Source organism: Magnolia sinica, chromosome 3 (assembly GCF_029962835.1).
Source record: "Magnolia sinica isolate HGM2019 chromosome 3, MsV1, whole genome shotgun sequence".
Lineage (NCBI taxonomy): Eukaryota > Viridiplantae > Streptophyta > Magnoliopsida > Magnoliales > Magnoliaceae > Magnolia > Magnolia sinica.
Window position 1 is genome coordinate 109,478,306 of NC_080575.1, and position 20,553 is coordinate 109,498,858.

Sequence of the window (20,553 nt, forward strand, 5' to 3'; positions counted from 1 at the left end):
TGTCATGAAAATAACAAGTTCGACATTTAGGTCATTTGGATTGTAAGTTACAGATGAGCTACTTATGCTTGAAGTAGATTATCTTAGTTTCTATTTACTAAGTAAATAAGTATATTTGGTAAACAACATACTTATCAGCTACTCCTCTTTAGTCTCTCTTGATGCCTCTTCTGCAATTGATGAAAAGTTGAAAAGATATAGACAAAAATTAACTGAAGTGATTAGGTAAAAAAGTTACTTATAACTAATCATAAACCAAAATTACTTATCTGAAACTACTGCTGTAAGTAGAAAAAAGCAACTTATCTGGTGGTATGCAAACGGGCCCTTCTGTGCTGGTTGGAGGATACCATCAGCACATAACTAGCGTGTGACCTCCCAAAAGAAAGCATGCAGTTGGGTGCTTCAAAGGGAAGGGAAAAAAATTAAATAGGGTCTTAGAAATTAGGCCAACCCCTCTGACCCAGCAGACCCGCTCAAATATATCGACCTGGATCTAGACTGTATCAGTCCAGACCCGACCCAGACCCGACCTTATTTGGCTATACACCAACCGTTTTGAGTTTGGGCTGAACCAGAATCCTAATTGTGGAACTCGTCTCAACCCAACTGATCCTAGATATTTGCAATTGCAACCCTGGCATTTTTATTTCTAGTGCAGATCACCAATAGAAGGTCAGATTGTTCCATACCTTGGAGATTTCTAGAGCATTGGCCATCCACAATAGCACGTAATATCAGCTGTTTGAATCACTGTGACCACAGATCCTATCTTGACAAACAGAAAACCAGCAATGCATAATACCTCCTGGGCAGCTACATACATCCATGATCAGGGGGATATGTAACCAGGGCCCACTGGAACCAAACCATTGCCACATCATCAATAGCATGCAATTGCATTACAACATTTCCAGCAATAATACAACCCCTTCCCATTGTAAATTAAATCGATACAAAATTGACCCACAACCCAAACCAATTACAAATAACAAAAATTGCAAGCCTGGCAATCACCTGAGCTTTCTCAATGTTGTGTGTCATTCAGATATACACTGATGGGACTGGAAAGTGCCGTTGGAGAGAAGTTGTACTAAAGTCTTCGAGAGCCTTTCAGCTCCTGGACCAGGTCTCAGAACATCAGCATCGCCCCAAACAGTACATGGATCTTCACTGTCATCTCCACCTAAACACCAGCCACCAGGCACGACCATGCCCTGGCCACGCTTCAGGAGCTCCCGGTCAATACGTTCAAGAACTGGGTCATCCCTGCGGAACTGTGTCCCAAAGGCTGCCCCACTCTCAACCATCTTTTCGAAGTCATTCATGCTGAGCGTGCGTGGCTCCCGTTTGGGGGGTTCGTCCCACAATACATAGTGCATGTTGTAGTTGACAGTAGTCTTATTGAAGTCCCTAGAATTGCAGACAACAGTGTGGAAGTAGTTTGATTGCGATGAATGCGTGTTCGCATAGTACATTAGAAGAGTCCTTGGTAAATTGTCCGTGCCCAAGATGCAGAACTCGATAAACTTTCGACTCAATATAACAGAGGGTGAGCCTGCATGGGAGAAAGTCATGGTCCTGAGTGTTTGATCCTTTCTGGTTTCCATTTAACAGAATACTGAGTCGATTGAAGACAGCAACTCTATACAGAAGCACAGATGGAATAGCTTGGCAGCAACCTATAACTAGGGGTGTACACCGAGTCGAGCTGGCCTCGGCTCAACCACTAGGTGACCCCAGCTCGAACTTGGCTCAGTTCAGTCAGCAGCTCGGGCCAGTTCGAGCCAAGTTCAAGCCAAAATAAAGCCTCTGCGGCATTTTCACAAACACATGCAGTGCACTTTCAATTTCTCACTGTATGTAAAACAATAGCAGCTGTTTACAAGTATTTCATCAAACACCTTATAGGCAACATCAAAATCAAGGAAAAATAATATTTATTTCATATACATACCTTCCTTGCCACTAGCCGACACTTCATTAATTCATTTCATCAAACAATTGGTGAGCAACATCAATATCAAAGTAACCGAGTCGCCAAACTAGTTCAATCCGAGTTCAATTCGAGTTGGGGTTCGATCTGAGTCGAGTTGAGCTCGTGCAAGCTTGAACTCGGTTCGAAATTTTTTCAAGCTCAAAAAATCAGCTCGAACTCAGCTTCGAATCGAGCTTTTTCGAGTCGAGTCGAGTCGAGCGAGCTAACTTGGTTCGTGTACAACCCTACCTATAACAGATTCAGTTCTTAATGAAGAATACAAGGCTTATGCTTTTATTGTAACAATTCTCTATACACACTCATTCAAGATGTTAATTGGTCATAAAAAGATCTTGAATGGGGTCCGATTCAATGGCTCAATGGTAGACCAGCTGTGTTTCAACATTTGAGATCATGGGTTCTAAGTGCCCATGTGGTGTGTGTGTGTGTGTGTGTGTGAAAAAAGAAGGAAACAAGATCTAGAATGAATAAAACAGGGACATTCTCACAACTGTAACAAACATGTATGGACACATCTATCAGGCAAAAATTTTACATTTAGAAACACTCCACTGCTCACGCACTATCAGTTACAGTGATCCTGGTAGCATTGGGACACTTGGACAGTTCAAATCATTGATCCAGACTGTTCATTAGGTCCAAGGCACATTTCATAAGCTATCATGCAAACATCACATCAACCTGACAAATATTAACCATTTGATCAATGGCTTTTAATTTCGATGGTCATGATTGTTTACACAAAAGTAGGTCCAACCAACAATTTGATCTATCTCCGTGTTTGGGCCCATTATGTGTTGCTTATGAGTTATGATTACAAAAAATCTTTTTTCTTTTCTTTTTTGGCAATTGTAACCATTCCATCCATGGCTTGGAAAAGGGATTGGCTAATAGAAAATAAGGCCAAATCAAGGATGCATTGGCTCCTCTGATCAGTGTGATTTTTGCCTTGTAGTTCCATTGAATGTGTTACGGACCAACACAACCAGGAGACGAAGGTTCAAAAGTTCTTCGACCAACTGATGGGCTCTCTCTGGAAGGTCCAAGATGCAAAATGGGCAGTGTTGGTTGCATCTGGTAGTGCAGGAGGTATTCTAGTGGCGTGGAAATCATCTGTTTGGTCCCTGAAGAATAGCTGGAAGGGAGATTTTTCTCTATCGGTTATCCTAAAAAACAACTCCTCTGATTTCCTCTGTCTAATTATGATGCAGGACAATTAACCACTTGCTCTAAAAGCTCGAACCACACCCACCCCGAGTGTGCCCCTGCATCCCACAAGCGACCAACTCAAGCCCGGTGTGAAAATGCCCCTGCATTAATCACCCCCATTGAGGAGTCTCGAACACGAGACCTCCTGCTCTGATACCAATTTGATACAGGACAATTAACCACTTGCTCTAAAAGCTCGAACTGTTAGAGTATGGCAAATTAATCTATTTATCTCATAGCCCAGGCCCCACATTGCATGGGTAAGGACCTTGGCCGAACCCCCTTCGTGGGCCCCAAATCACATGGGCCGCCCACCCCGAGTGCATCCCTGCATCCCATGGGCTACCCCACTCGAGCCAGGTGTGAAATGCGCATTAATCACCCCCGGTGAGGAGTCTCGAACACGAGACCTCCTCTGTGGGCCGCACCCACCCCGAGTGTGCCCCTATCATCCCACAAGCAGCCCCACTCGAACCCGGTGTGAAAATGCCCCTGCATTAAATTACCTCAGTCTATGGTCCTATATTGGAAGATAGCAGACACGACTTCTGGGTGGAACTTAGTGCTACAAGGGGCAGATTCGACGGCCCTTGGTTCTTATGCGGGGATTTCAATATTACAAGATATGCGGAAGAAAAATCCCACGGTACCAAGGTTTCTCCAGCAATGCGGAATTTTTCTTCTTGGATCAACAATCAGGAGCTAGTGGAGCTTCCCCTACTAGGCTCTAGATTTACCTGGACCAACAGGAGATTGAAACCGACTCTCCAGACTGGACAAATTTTTGGTATCCACCGATTGGATCGAGTTATTCCCTTTAGTGTCCTAGTCGGTCCTTCCGAGAATCACATCAAATCACTGCCCGGTGATCCTCATAGCCGAAGATCAGAGTTGGGGCCCAAAACCCTTCAGGTTCGAAATTTCATGGTTGAAGATAGCAAGTTTCCCGCAACTTATTAAAGAATGGTGGTCTAGTTTTGTAGTGGAAGGCTCGCTAGCTGCAGGTTGAGCAGTAAACTGAAACTCGTGAAGGAGAAGATTAAACAGTGGAGAGCGAAGGATTTGTGTATAAGGGCAAGGGAAATAGATTTGCTGCTGTTAGACCTGCACAAAATTGACATTAGTGCAGAAGGAGGTTCCATGTCAATAAAACAGTTGACAAATAGAACCCAATTTATTCAAAATGTTTCAGCTAGAGTGTTAGAAGATGAAATTACTTAGAAGCAACGCTCGCGATCTGAATGGATCGGAGAGGGGGAGAAAAACACGAAGTTCTTTCACGGTGTAGCCAGCGCACATCTCAGATACAACAGGATCAATAGCATAGAGGTGACCGACATACGCATTGAAGATAAAGATCAAATTGCGGAAGAGGCAATTAGGTTTTTTAGCAACTTGATCCTAGGAGAAGACTGGAATAGGCCTGATCTAGATTTCCTGCAGGTAGATAGGTTACCGGAAGTTGACGTCAAAAATCTTGAGGTCCCCTTCTCGCCGGAAGAAGTCAAGGCAACGGAGGATGACTTGGGAGGAGACAAGGCTCCTGGGCCTGATGGCTTCCCAATCATATTCTTTCAGATGTTCTGGGAAGAACTTCGGAGTGATGTTATGGACTTCTTCAGCGAATTCTACGAAAGAGGGCGTCTCTCTAAAGGGCTTGGAGCCTCTTTCATTGCATTAATCCCCAAATTTTCGGGTGCAACTTGCTTCAAAGACTTTAGACCAATAAGTCTAATTGGAGGCCCATACAAGATCCTTGCTAAAGTTATGGAATCTCGCTTAAAGAAGGTGGTAGAGAATGTGATATCTGGATACCAAAGCGCTTTCATTCCGGGCAGACAAATCATCGACGGTGCCTTAATAGCATATGAATGTTTAGATTCCAGCCACAGATCTAAATCAAAGGGTATCCTATTCAAGCTTGACCTTGAGAAGACATGCGACCATGTGGATTGGGGGTTCCTTCAATATATGTTATCTCGTATGGGTTTCGGTGAGAAATGGAAAGGGTGGATAGGGGAGTGCATGGGGTCGGCACACTTCTCTGTTCTTCTAAACCCCCCCCCCCCCCCCCCCCCAAAAAAAAAAAAGGTTTTTTCAAAAGCTCCAGGGGGTTACGACAAGGGGACCCATTGTTGCCTTTCCTTTTCCTTATAGTCGGGGAGGCTCTATCCAGAATGTTAACCAAAGGTCATGAAGAAGGTATTCTTAGCGGCATCAGAGTGAAGGGTATGGACAATCCAATCTCTCATATCCAGTTCGCAGAGGACACGTTACTATTCAATGAAGCAAATTAGGAGAGAGTGAGAAATCTGCGCACAACGATCCGATGTTTTGAGGCGGTATCCGGTTTGAGAGTTAACATGGCAAAAACCAAGATGTTTGGGGTGAACATAGAACAGGAAGAGATCAATTCTTTCGCAGAGTTCTTTAACTGTTCCGCAGGCAGCTTCCCGACCTCCTTTGTGGGCCTTCCATCGTGCATTGGAAAGCCTCTGAAATCCCTCTGGGACAAGGTCATAGATAGATTCAACAAATACCTTGCTAGATGGAAATGCAGATGTCTATTTTATTTTTTTTATTTATTTATTTTTTTTGGGGGGGGGGGGGGGGGTGTCCCCCTAATTAAGTCGGCTTTATCGAATCTCTCGTTATACTTTATGTATTGTTCAGATGTCCTACCTTAGTCCTAGCTATCCTAGAAAAATCTAGACGCAACTTTTTTTGGCACAGGAAAGAGGAGAAAAGGAAATTTCACTTGTTAGAATGGAAGGAGGTGTGCAAGCACATTCAAGGAGAAGCAACTGGGATAAAAGTTCTCAAGACAATGAATAGGGCTCTTTTAGGCAAGTGGGTTTGGAGGCTAGGGGTTAAAAGGGGAATCTATGGAACAAGTTAATCAAAAGCAAGTATGGTAGCTCAACAGGTTGGTGGTGGACCAAGGACTATTCTTCTTACAGGGTCTCGGCCATTTGGAGGGGTGTCCTAGCCATGAAAAATGAGGTCCTCAAAGGCATTGGTTTCGACATTGGAAACGGAGAAAACGTTCGTTTCTGAGAAGATATATGGGTGGGAGAAGTAGCCCTTAAAGTGGACTTTCTAAACATATTCCGCATTGCTCCAAACCAAGCCATATCAGTAGCAAAGTGTCTTTCTTTATTTGGAGGAATTTGGAATGGAATCTGGAATGCAGAAGAAATTTACAGGACTGGGAGATTGCAGAGTATGCGACCCACGATCGAATTTCAAAAAGCAAGCCAAATCTTTTGTCTGAAGATAAGCTAATATGGAGGGTTGATAAATCTGGTTTATTTTCGGTTAAGTCTTTGTACAAAACTCTGGATAGCAATCCCTTCCCCGATGAACAAACAATGACAAACCGGATTTGGTACTACTCGGTTCCTCCTAAGATAGCTTTTTCGGGTGGTTGGTTGGAAAGAATAAGGTGCTTACGGTCGACAATTTAAGGAAGAGGGGGATGATCCTTACTAATGTGTGTCTATGCTACATGGCTGAAGAAGAGACGGCTGATCATTTGTTCGTTCATTGTTCATATATTAATCAGATTTGGCCAGAAATATTATGCCCCTTCGGAATTAAATGGTGCTCTACCGACACAACAGGTCGGCTGTTAAGGCGTGGCATGGTGTCAGCCTAGGAAAGCAAAGAACTCCAATTTGGAGAATAGCGCTTTTGGCTGTTTGGTAGGCCGTTTGGGAAGAAAGAAATGGAAGATGTTTTAGAAACGATTCAAAATCGGTGGAGTCTTTAGTGCGCAGAGCAAAACAATTTATCTTAGAATGGGCTACTAATGTAGATAACCTCAAGGGCTGTAATTTTATTTTCCTTGGAGCTTAGGTGGTTCGCTTCCTTAGCGGCCCCGCTCTTCTGTGTATCTCTCTTCTTTTAATATAATTTTTGTGACTCTTCAAAAAAAAAAAAACTTGTAGAGCTTTAAGAGCACTGGAGCATCTCTTACTTTGTCTAATTATTTTGTTTTAGCAGCATTTATCTATAAACTACTTACATGTTTTCATGCATGTGCATTCTTAGTCACATTTCTACATCTCATACACTTACAGACGTAGATCTATATACTACTATACACTTGTAGCATAAGGTTCCGTTGTGTTCTTCTCATTTCAATGTGTGTGAATTCATATCTTTAGGTTCCAAGTGAGAGCCTAGCTACAATCACCATTGGATACGAGGGGTGCATTGTGGATTGCACATGGCCTACCTTCTCGACCGGATAACCACGGCTATTCAAGGGCCTGCAAATGAATGGTAAGACCAATTTACCCTCACAACCATTTTGCGTGCCCTTTAACCATATCATTGTGGTCATCCAAACATGATTATTTCTCAGGTCATGTGCTTCTTATCCAAGGATCTTTAGACAATCATGCATTGCGCCACGTGGGCACCACATAGGAATCACACAAAACAAAGTACGAAGAATTCATAATTGATTATATCCCTCCACTTGCAAACATGCTTATAGAGTGAACATTGTTTGTATATTTATGGGAATTTTTGGGCGAAGTTCTGATGAAGTAGATGATTTATCATTTGGGATACTTTCAACTTATTTGTTTTCCTAATGAATGTGAGTAAATATTTGTATAATTATTTTGTTCAATTATGTGTGACAAATCTTTATACGTTGCAGGTCTGTCATCTTCAAATGGGGATTCTTGTTTAATTGGAGTTGCGGTCATTTCCATTACTTTGATTAATCGAAGAGGAAGTAGGGGTTGTGTTACTGTTTCTCCTCTAGGGGTTTTTCCCATTTATGAGTTTGTTTTTGGATGATATCGGGAAGACTAAGTGAAGAAGAAAATATTCTTTTCTTGATTTTGCAATTCTTGAAACCATAAGGATTTCATATTTGCACGCTCTTCTTCGGTGAAGTTTTTGAAAAACCAGTTTTTTAGAGGATGAGCTTTGAGGTTTTGTATGAGAGATTTATTATTATTATTTTTTTTTATCAATTTGAAAATTAGTAGATTGGAATTCTGAGAAGGATATCATATTAATCTGATACCTTTTTTCAAAATCTTTTTTGTGGGATTATAAGATTCATGAGATGTAGGTTTGGTTTCAGATGGATAGACTGGATAAGCGATTTTATTGGGGGGCATTTGAGTAGAATGTCTTTGGGGTTGTGAAAAAGACTTTTGAGAAGGAGTAGTTGGGATTGAGGAGGTAGAATGCCTTATAGAAGGTTCCCTTAATTTTGGATTAAAATTGATTTCAGCTTTTCCATCTGGATACTCTATAATTGATTCTACTTCATTATTAGTTTGAGAAGTCAGCTTTTCTCTGTTATTTAATTCCCATCCTTCTAGATTAATCTCATTCCAGGAGATAGCTTTGGGTATTACGACGTTATTTTGGGTATTGGTCAACAATAATGTTGTTACACCTTTTGTTTGTTAAGTATATACTATGTCTGGAACTATGGACTTCATAACTTTGTAATATATTCGATATACTTCAACAAAAATGTTGTTACACCATTTTGGATGTGAATTTTAGGTTTTAGGGACTGTAAGGGCACGGGTTTGCTTATGGGTATAAGTTTTGGTTAGGGACTGACTAAAGGTTTGGAATGTGGATCTAGGCCATAGTTGTCTTATTTTTTATTTTTTGTTTAGTAACAGTCTAACAGATCTATTTATTAGAAAAGCACCGAGGAAGAGCAAAAATTACTACTAAAAAATAAAAATTTACAATCTTGTAAAGATTTTATACAAGAAGCCCATTCCACTACTAGACCCTTAACTTTGGAGGCAACATCCTCCATTATAACAGACTTGTTCTGAAAATACCTTCCATTCTCCATATAGACCATAAAGTAGCTAACAAAGCCAACCTCCAAAGATCCCAAGCTTTCCTCTTAAGTCAAACACCATGACAAAGCAAGATGAGCTCCCTAATTGATTCCAGCATAACCCAGGATATACCAAAAAGATCTAGGAGAGCTTCATACCCAACTTGTGAACAAATAATGAATATAAAGATGACTGATAGACTTGGCATTCGCCATACACATGACACATTTAGAAGAATCACAAACCTCTTTTGAAGATTATCGATGGTGAGAACCTTCTCTCTACCAACAAGCCACCCAAAAGTTGCTACTTTTGAAGAGGCCCCATGGTACCAAACATATGTTGTGTGCTCTCACATGCTATCACTCTCATTCTGCCAGAGGGTCAGACTGAACCAAGAAGCGAACCGACTTATCTTTTAACCACACCATTGTCCCCTTCATCTTTGATCAGCATTTGAGATTGAAGACAATCGAGGAGCCTCACGAACTCTTCAATTTCCTCATCAAGCATATTCTTTCAACAATGGGGATTCCACACCACTTCAGACCTGATATCATAGTACTTAGATACCATAATTTCCTTTTCCAACTCTAAATGCGCCACTCTCGGGAAGGCTATTAGGAGAGGAGTCTCCCCAACCCACACATCCTCCCATAAGGCCAATTCTCTCCCCATTTCTAACCATAAAGCCGATTCCTTCACTGAAACTATACTTGAGCCTTAGGTTGGAGGGTTTCTTTTATGAGTTCAGGCTGGAATTTAGGGTTTTGGGTATAAATTTAGGGATTATAATATTTTACGGTTGTCTTGAGAACGTGATGAAATAGGCCGTACTTAGATCATCCTTGTTGAGCCATAACGCTCTAGGTCTCTCTACCTTTAAACAATCTCCTCTTGCCTAAATACTTCAATTAAATCTTTCCTCAACTCCGCACTCTTTCTTCTCTCCTCCCATGCTCTCCTTCCTATTGCTGTTTTCAAGATCAATTTATTCAAATTTATTCTTTGCCAATTTATTCAAATCTTGCATGTTTCTTTTTTGGTACAATGGGCGCTCCACTTTTTAATCTTTTTTTGATAACTTGCATCCTTTCCATGAACTTGTACCCATCCCATTCCTTGACCCTTAAATATTTTCTTGAGAAGACAAACAACATATTAAAGATATAGTTGAATACAAGATTGACTGATCCTCTCGTCACTCATGAAACAAGAGAACATCAACCACGGGAAATATCCCATAAAAGCCATAAAGCAAAATCAATAAAATACAAGCATCCAACGAGCAGAAGCCAAGTCGAGAACTAGGCTCCTCAACCAAACTTCTCCAATCTGAGGACCTCACCTATCTAGGCTCCTGAATCGTGATGTGGACATTGTATCATATTGCTGGATGAATTCATCACGATACTCTTGATATGTACGATACATTCCAATATCTCGAACATTGATTTCCATGAATTAAATAGTTTATGAGTCCATTCTTTCGGTTTAATTAAAGCAATGGAAATTAAGAGTGTTTTATGTTTTCATGGGTAGTAGTTAAGGCACCATATGAGCGTAATAACTGACAATCAATTGAGTAAGGGAAGCATTCAGATGATACACATCACAAATACTAACCTGTGAACAGCCTGTAGGCATTTGGCAACTCGCGCTTTTGCGTCGCATAAAATACTTCACTCTGCGATGAAAGATAGAGGCCAGGATCCACAATAATTGGCTTTATTTTACGCAATCTGCAACGCCATCATAGTGATAAATCCAGCGTTAACATCTATGATATTAGAGGTTTGCTGAGTCCACATGCAAGTAAAGCCCTGCCATCCACACGTAAGAATGTGTGCCAATAAATACAAAACATGCCACATGTGTGCGAGATCCAAGCTCTGCATCAGCTGGGTCACATTATTTTTTTCTTCCCACCTAAAAATCAGGCTGAGTGATGGTAACAACCATTTGTTTTGTACTTTGTGGCCCTCCTGAGGAGTTAAACAGCCAGACTTTTTAGGTAGAAGATATAATCAGTGTGTTGCATCTGACAGAAACCTCGGATCTTGCACATGTGTGCTTGCATGTGAAAAATCAGCACTAAACACGCATGATGGCTTAGCTAACCTCATTAATTGAATAATTATGCTAAGGAAAGAAACCACTAAAGCCAAAGAAAAGTAAAATTGGAATGTGCATACTCTCTCCGACCGATATGACTGCTATGCTGAACAAAGTTGAAATCCCTTGGCATGAACGACAGCACGTGGAGAAGGTCTGCAGACCATCAAAATTCAAATCAAGGCCCTCAATTCCTCAACATATGTAATTTCTTTGAGAATGTGCCTGTATTATACAAATATAATTGTAACTAGTTCGGGTGTAGGGCCCACTAAGGTGTATGCATAGAATCCAACTGGTCTAATATGGTTGCCCCATAATGAAAATATATAGCCCCAAAACAACAAGTCGATCCAACCATCAGGTGGGCCACGCGATGATTTGATCAGCATGATTTTTGGGCCATCCAATTTTCACAATGGGGAGTGGATGACATGCATACAACAGGGTGTGCCCCACCACAATTATTTGAAACATGCGGGACGAGAGGAGAAGGTATACCGTCCTGCGGGACGAGGGGGTAATCGTTGGCGGAGAGATTGATGAACCAGTCCCAGCGGGAAGCGACACGGAGAAGGATAGCGGCAGCATGGAGGGTGGAAGCGAGGGTGGAGGGAGAGCGCGGATCGGCGGCGAAGTCGGCCTTGCCGAGGACGTGGACATTGCGGGCAGCTTGGAAGACAGGGACGGACTGGACAGCGAGGGCGAGGCTGTGGCGCTGATGCTGAGGAGCGGAGAGGTCGAGGTGGAGGAGGTACTGGTTAGAGGGGTGGTAGACGGAGGAGAGGAGGCGGAGGAGGCGGTCGGAGCCGCCGGATGAGGCGGATAGGAGGTATGCGATGGAGGGAGGAGAAGGAGTGGAGGAAGGGTTGAGGAGGAGGAGCTTGGGGGCGGGGCGGACGAGGGAGGGGCTGCCGGAGGAGGAGCTGTGGGAGAAAGAGAGGATGAAAATGAGGGAGACGAGGATTGTGGCGATGAGGCAGTAGAGGGATTTCGCTTCTTTAGAGGGATGTAGATTTAGAGGTGGAGGCGGAGGAGATGCTGAAGAAGCCGCCGAAGATGGAGGAAGTTGCTGCATTTTCGGAAAACCAGGAGAGTGGGCTTGGTAAGAGACTTGGGATTTTATGTCTGAAAGGAGGGGAGAGGGTTGCTTTCTGTCGGTATCTAGTCTGTTTCGGATCCCACCAGTTGCGTCCGGGTCAGGTAAACGCTTCTAGACTAGAGATGCAACTAGGGCGCGTTGGGTTTGGTTTGGGGTTAGGGTCAACCCACCAATACATCCTGATTTTCAACCCAAAATCCTCTGTATTTGACCCAACTTACCCTAAATACATGTGATTATTTCTAACCTGACTCGAATTTCCTCAACTGGTACCCAGCTCGATTTAATAAAGAGATGGCGTTTTTCACCCAAATCCAACGGGAAGATCTGGACAAGACAACCTGACTCAAACTCAGGTTGGGTCGATTGGGGTGTGAGTTGACCATAACCCACGTTAATCTATGCTATCATAACCTCCGGATCTTTCACATGTCCCATTTGTTAGCTAACATGGGGTGGCATGCCAACCGCTTAGATAATATATATATATATAGAGAGAGAGACTAATGGTCTCCTGCGAACCATCCCGCAAAAAACCTTGGTGCGGTCCGATTCCCGCCCCAAGACACCCTTGTGTGGGTGAGGATGGGCGAGGATTGGCTAGCTACTATTGAATTTGTGGCCCCACTATGATATATGTTTTGTATCCACACCGTCCATCCATATGGAGAGATCATTTTAGGGTGAAATCCAAAGAATGAGTGACATCCAAAGCTCCAGTGGACCCCACTATAGAAAATAGTGGGGAAAGTGACGCCACCGTTAAAAACTTCTAAAGGCCATAAAAAGTTTTCAATCAAGCTTATATTTATATTTTCCCTTCTTTAAAAATGGATGAACAGAGTGTATGAAACACATACATCATGGTGGGGCCCATAGAGCACCGACCACCGGCCACGCCAATCCGTACGGGAAATCAAATTGCATACTAAGTTACTAAGTAGGCTCTCATCGTACTAAGCAAACAAAGTTGGGCAACGTTGAATGTATGTGGTCTATCTACGCTGTCCATTCGTTTTTTCATCTAATTTAAGGAGTTGAGCCCAAAATTAATGCATATCCAAAGATCAAGTGGATCATACCATTGGAAAACAGTGGGGATAATTATTTCCACCGTTGAATCCTTTTTAGGCCCCACAGTGATGTTTATTTTTCATCCAACCTATTTATAATATCATACAGACATAGATGAAGGGAAAAAAACAAATATAAGCTTGATCCAAAACTATTGTGGCCCTCTTAAGTATTTTCCAACTATAGACATTCAATTCAACTGTTTCCTGTGGTGTGGTCCATTTGAACATTGGATGTACCTCATTTTTTGGTTGAAGTACTAAAATTATCTGTTAAAATGTATGAACGAAGTGGATAAAATAAATAATCATGGTGGACCTCACAGATTTTACTCAGTACGCTAAGCGTAGTGATTTACCACACAATCCGCTTCCTAACACCGGGCCTCACTCTACGGAAGTGACGTCACCAAGTTCTGTGGACCCCACTATGATGTATGTGTTGTATCCGCAACATCCATCCATTTGGAGATATTATTTTAAGCCATGAGCAAGAGAATGAGGCAGATCTAAAGCTTTAGTGGACCCCACTATAAAAAACAGCGGGAAGATTGATGCCCACCGTTGAAACCTTTCTAAGGCCCACCATGATGTTTTTTCAAAATCCAACCTGTTCAAAAGTTAACAAAGACATTAAAGAAGGGAAAATATAAATATAGGCTTGATTGAAAACTTTTTTGTGGCCTTTAGAAGTTTTTAATGGTGGCATCGCTCTCCCCACTGTTTTCTGTAGTGGGATCCACTGGAGCTTTGGATGTGACTCATTCTTTGGATTTCACCCTAAAATGATCTCTTTAGATGGATGGACGGCGTGGATACAAAACATATATCATGGTGGGGCCATAAATTCAGTAGTAGTCTCGCTAGTCAACCTGTCAGTAGCCAATTCGCACCAGCACAAGGGTCTCTTGCGGTGGGAATTGGACCACACCAAGGTATCCTGCGGGATGGTTCGCAGGAGACCATTACTCTCTCTCTCTCTCTCTCTCTCTCTCTCTGTCTCTCTCTCTATATATATATATATATTGTTGTATTTGTTTCAAATTTTATATTTAAATTTGAAATTTTTGATGTTTTGGGTTGTGGGTTTTGTTCCACATCGGATTTACCAAAGGAAAACGTTTTGTATATAAGATAGACTTTTCGCCTAGGGGCTTGAGCTCCATTCAGGAGGCATGTGAATTTGGTCCTGTGGGGGGCTATGCCAATAGTTCATGGGCGATGCGGCGGGACGGGATGGGTTGGCTGGGCGTGGGTGCCAGTGTACTCATGAGACTTTATTTGCGAGAGTGTACTCACACTTGCGCTTTCTCGTTTTAAACTAGAGAGATGTGTCTGTTCCGGTTGGTTACACCTGTTGGATATAAACCCAACTGATTTAACCCCACCACTTCAGAGTTTATAAAAGGACTTCTATTCCAGTTTCAAAGTACAGACAAATCATTTCTCCTCTCCTCTTATAAAACTCTCTCTGTTCTTCTGGTTTTGGTTTAAGAATTTTTGTTGAGTTTGTTACTGAGTCAACTCAGCACTTTCAGGTTAAACTGCAAGTGGTTCGAGCCCACATACAGTGAGTGCACCGTTGGGACCAGGTCATAGTCGTAGTATTCTGGAGGTCGATTGATCTGTAAACCTGTTGCACTTGGGACACTGTCCAAGGGGATCAAATTTGAATCCAAGCTGAGTGACTCACGTCACGCCTCGACTCAATTCAATAAGTCTTCTTTCTCTAATTTTAGTTTCTTTTTTAGTTCTTGATTTTAATAGTCTATTTAATTCAACCAAATATTCCAACAATCTTGAAATCGAATTGTTGAATTACATAGACCATGGCTACTGTAACAGTTAATGCCTCTACCAAGTTAGCCAAAATCGAATCGTTTGCTGGACAGTGCTTTAAACGGTGGAAACAGAAATTGATGTTCATACTGACCACCCTTAAAGTTTCATACGTTCTGTCTAAATCATTTACTATGATCCAGCAAATCAAACCGAAATAGTATGTGAAAATAATTGTAAAAATTATATTATAAACTCTTTGTCCAACGAACTATATGACATGTATACTTCTTACGAGTCTGCTAAAGACATATGGACTGCTTTAGAAAAGAAGTACGTTCTAGAAGATGCAGGTGCTAAGAAACATGCAATCGCTAATTTTATTCATCATGAAATGACGGACGATAAACCTGTCACAAATCAGATTCATGATTTTCAAAATCTAGTTCATGAACTGTCGAGTAAAAGAATTAAGTTGGATGAAGCGTTTTTATTAGAAGCGCTAATAGAAAAGCTACCGCCCTCCTGGAAAAAATATAATAATAAAATGAAACATTAAAAAAAACGGCGTTTCATTAGAAATTATATCGTACACATACGAATAGAGGAGGCTAATAGAAACAGGGACTAAAAAGAAAATGGAAATGAGATAAATTCAAAGGCGAATCTTGTAAAATCAAGTCGGGAAAACAATAAGAAAAATGACAAATTTCTTAACTGGACATTATGTAAATGAATGCAGGCTCAAAAAGAAGAATGCAAACAATCAATTTAAGAAAAAGAGAAATTGCTACAATTGTGGAAAGCCTGTGCATCAAATTAAAACTTGCAGGTTTAAGAAAACAAAGATAAACCACGGGCTAATCTTACAGAAATAGGCAATGAATCTGATATGGTAGTAGCTGTGGTACCAGAAGTCTTTCTTATAAACAACTTGGAGTAGGTAATAGATACTGGTGCAACTAGGCATGTGTGCAAGGATCGTAACATGTTTACCTCCTACTAATTATTAGGAAATGATGAACAAGTGTTCATGAGTAATGCTGGAACATCTCCAGTTGTAGGAAAAAGGAAAGTACTTTTGAAACTCACTTCTAAAAAGACTCTGATGTTAAATGACGTCCTACATGTGCCTGACATTAAAAGAAACTTGGTTTCTTGTTTGCTCCTCAATAAGGTTGGTGTCAAGTTAGTATTTGATTCAGATAAACTTATGATGACTAAAAATGAAACTTTTGTTGGTAAGGGATATTGTAGTGAAGGTTTATTCATTTTAAATGTATCTAATGATAATAATAAAAATACTTCCAGTTTTGTTTATATCATTAAAACCTTTTATTTATAACATAATAGATTAGATCATGTCAATGTAGTATCTTTGAAGAAAATGAAAATGTTAGGTTTATTACCTAATATATCTAATGAAGAATTCGATAAATGTGAAACATGTGATGACTAAAAATATCAAGTTAGTATTTGATTCAGATAAACTTATGATGACTAAAAATGAAACTTTTGTTGGTAAGAGATATTGTAGTGAAGGTCTATTCATTGTAAATGTATCCAATGATAATAATAAGAAGACCTCCAGTTCTGTTTATATCGTTAAACCCTTTTATCTATGATATAGTAGATTAGGTCATGTGAATGTAGTATCTTTGAAGAAAATGAAAAGATTAGCTTTATTACCTAATATATCTAATAAAGAATTCGATAAATGTGAAACATGTATAGAATTAAAATTCATTAGAAAACCCTTCAAACGAATAGAACGATCCTCTGTTCTATTAGAGTTGATACACATTGACTTAGGTGATTTTAGAAATCACATGTCTAGAGGAGGAAAATGTATTACATAACTTTTGTAAATGACTACTGTAGGTTCATTAGAGTCTATATATGACTTAGGTGATTTTAGAAATCACATGTCTAGAGGAGGAAAACGTATTATATAACTTTTGTAGATAACTACTCTAGGTTCACTAAAGTCTATCTGTTAAGGAGCAAAGATGAAGCTTTAAATGCTTTTTCTACGTATAAAACTGAGATTGAAAATCAGTTAAATATAAAAATTAAAAGACTTTGAATAGATAGAGGAGGTGGGTATGAATCTTCTCAATTTAGAAAATTATGTGAAAAGAGTGGAATAGTTTATGAAACTATAGCTCCTTATACACCATAATAAAATGGAATAGAAGAACGTAAGAATAGAATTCTAAAGGAGATGATGAATGTTATATTAAACAGTTCAGGCTTACCCTCAAATATGTGGGAAGAAGCAATTATGTCTGCTTGTTATATCTTAAATAGAATTCCTTATAAATCTTCTGAATAAATACCTCATGAACTTTGGAAGAATCATGTTCCTAGTTATAAATATATTAAAGTGTGGGAGTGTCTTGCTAAAGTAAGATTACCTGAAACTAAGAAAAGAAAATTAGGCCTTAAAATGACCAATTGTGTATTTATAGAGTATGCATAAAACAGTGTAGCCTAAAGGTTTCTAGTTTTAAAGACTAATGATAATATTATATATTTTAATATAATTATAGAAGCTAGGGATGCAGAGTTCTTTGAGAACGTATTCTCTATGAAATTTAAATCTATAGGAATAGTGGAAATTAATGAATCAGATATCGCGTCTACTAGTAAAAGTGCTTGCGAGCATGTAGTAGAAGAGATATAATCAAGAAAAAGTACTAGAGTTAGAAGAAAAACTAACCTAGGAGATGAGTTTTTCACCTTCTTAGTAGAAGACGATCCTACAACCTATATAAAAGCAATTAACTCTCAAGATGCAATCTTTTGGAAGGAAGCAATAAATGATGAGTTGGAATCTATTATATCTAATAACACTTGGGAACTTGTACACCTACCACCTGGAAACAAACCAATAGGATGTAAATGAATGTTTAGAAAGAAACTAAGACCATATGAGACTATTAATGAGTTTAAGGCTAGATTAGTAGCAAAAAGCTTTAAACAAAAAGAAGAAATTAATTATTTTGATATCTATTCCCTTCTAACCAAAATTACAATTATTAGGGTCTTAATAGAGATAACTTCCATATATAAACTGGTGGTACACCAGATGGACGTTAAGACGGCTTTCCTAAATGGAGACTTAGAAGAAGAAATATATATGGATCAACCCGATGATTATAAGATACCAAGTAAAGAAAATAAAGTGTAAAGACTAATTAAATCATTATATGGTTTAAAACAGGTTCCTAAATAATAACATGAAAATTTTGATAGTGTTTTAAAATCAAATGATTATCATATAAATGATGTAGATAAATGTGTATATAATAAAATTTCTGAAAATGATTATGTTATTATATGCCTTTATGTTGATGACATGCTTATTTTTTAAACTAATATTAAATTAATTATTGAGACTAAGAAATTCTTGTCATTTAAATTTTACATGAAAAACTTAGGAGAGGCTAGTGTAATATTAAGTATTGAAGTAACGAAGAAAGATGGTGTTATTGTATTATCACAATCTTATTACATTGAGAAGTTACTGAAAAAATTTGACCATTTTGACTGTTTACCTGTTAATACACCTTATGATTACAGTGTGACTCTCATGAAGAATATATATAGTAGTATGTTTCAATTGGAGTATTTCAGAATAATTGATAGCCTCATGTATCTAACAAACTGCACTAGACCAGACATAGCTTTTACAGTAGAAAGGCTAAGTAGATATACACATAACCTTGAAAAAGAGCATTGAAATGCATTGTTTAGGATTTTGAAATACCTAAAAGGCAGTATGACTTATGGTTTACATTATAATAGTTATCTCACTGTATTGGAAGGATACAGTGATGTTAACTGGATCAGTGATTCAGATGAGACAAAATCCACTAGCGGATATGTGTTCACTTTGGGTGGAGGAGCAGTTTATTGGAAGTCTACCAAGTAAACATGTATTGTTCGGTCAACTATGGAACCCGATTTTATTGCCTTAGAAATGGATAGATTAAAAGTCGATGACTTAGAAATCTCTTAACTAATATATCGTTGTGGCCAAAGCCTGTATCGGTCGTGTCTATTCATTATAATTATTAAGCGGCTATAACGAAAATAAAGAGTAAAATATATAATAGAAAAGGCAGACATATTAGACTTAGACACAACATAGTAAAACATATGTTGCGTGGTGGAATCATATCTATTGACTTTGTGAGGTCAGAAAAGAATCTGACAAATCTTCTAACCAAATGACTATTTAAAAGATTAGTTAATGATACATTGAAGGGAATGTAGCTAAGCTTAATATATGAGTTGCCAGTATCGATAATCCAACCTATACAAGTAGAGATCCCATGAGATAAGTTCAATGGGTAAACAACAAGACACGGGGTACACGATTGTACTGAGATACATGAGCCCCTTATATGGTGTACAGTACGAGTAACAACGTAGAAGGATGAATTGTTTAAAATTCTTAATGAATCTATAGCCATATATTTGGTGGTATGTACAGTTATTGCATACACTTGATAGAATTTACCTATATGGGTGTGGAGGTGAATGCCGCTTCCTTTGAGGATCTAGGCGAATTCTCTAGAGCACTCATGAAATGTAGGTAATGGTGTATAACCAAAACGCACAAAACTACAAAATCACTTGCAGAGGAAGAGTTGTATGAGTAACATGTACTTGCGATTTACACTAAAAGGATTAATGTTAAAGATTATGATGTTACTGATTCCTATAGACCTGTCTTGCTTACTCTAATGTCGCTTCAAGTTTATGGCGACACCGACACTATTGCACAACTATAACGCTTTAACCCGAAAGATTGGGGATTGTTGTATTTGTTTCAAAATTTATATTTAAATTTGAAATTTCTGATGTCTTGGGTTGTGGGTTTTGTCCCACATTAAATTTACCAAAGAAAAATATCTTGTATATAAGATAAACTTTTTGCCTTGGGGCTTGAGCCCCATTCAAGGGGCAAGTGAATTTTCGGAAAGATGTGTCCGTTTCAGTTGGTCGCACCTGTTGGGTTTAAACTCAACGGACCTAACCCTTTCTAAAGGGTGCTTAATGCACCACTTCGGAGTTTATAAAAGAACTTTTGTTCAAGTTTCAAAGTACAAACAAATCCTTTATCCTCTCTTCTTATAAAACTCTCTCTATTCTTTTGGTTTTGGTTTAAAATTTTTTGTTAAGTTTGTTGTTGAGTCAACTTAGCACTTTCGGATGAAACTGCAAGTAGTTCAAGCTCACATATAGTAAGTGCACCACTGGGACCAGGTCATAGTCGTTGTATCCTGAAGGTCGATTGCTCTAGAAACCTGTTGCACTTGGGATGCTGTCCAAGGGGAGCAAATTTGATTTCAAGCCGAGTGACTCATGTCACGCCTCGACTCGACTCAACTCAATTTAATAAGTCCTCTTTCTCAAATTTTCTTTTCT

General features: G+C 39.5%; 1 protein-coding gene across 1 annotated transcript; it reads right to left on the bottom strand.

Moving 5' to 3' along the window:
- Positions 1 to 861: 861 nt before the first annotated feature.
- LOC131240666 (beta-glucuronosyltransferase GlcAT14A) lies at positions 862 to 12,516 on the bottom strand. Its single transcript, XM_058239052.1, has 4 exons — positions 11,662 to 12,516; positions 11,241 to 11,316; positions 10,672 to 10,787; positions 862 to 1,558 (listed from the first exon to the last, which is right to left on the bottom strand). Exons 1-4 carry the CDS (start codon positions 12,236 to 12,238, stop codon positions 1,041 to 1,043), a joined length of 1,287 nt encoding a protein of 428 aa, XP_058095035.1. The 5' UTR covers positions 12,239 to 12,516; the 3' UTR covers positions 862 to 1,040.
- Positions 12,517 to 20,553: the final 8,037 nt, after the last annotated feature.

Bases quoted from the DNA above. Each gene is read 5' to 3' on its own strand.
- LOC131240666 (XM_058239052.1), bottom strand. From the start codon at position 12,238: ATGCAGCAACTTCCTCCATCTTCGGCGGCTTCTTCAGCATCTCCTCCG. The intron at 11,317-11,661 runs GTATACCTTCTC...GATGGTCTGCAG, and splicing joins CCCCCTCGTCCCGCAGGACG to ACCTTCTCCACGTGCTGTCG. The intron at 1,559-10,671 runs GTTAGTATTTGT...TCTCCCATGCAG, and splicing joins TGCCTACAGGCTGTTCACAG to GCTCACCCTCTGTTATATTG.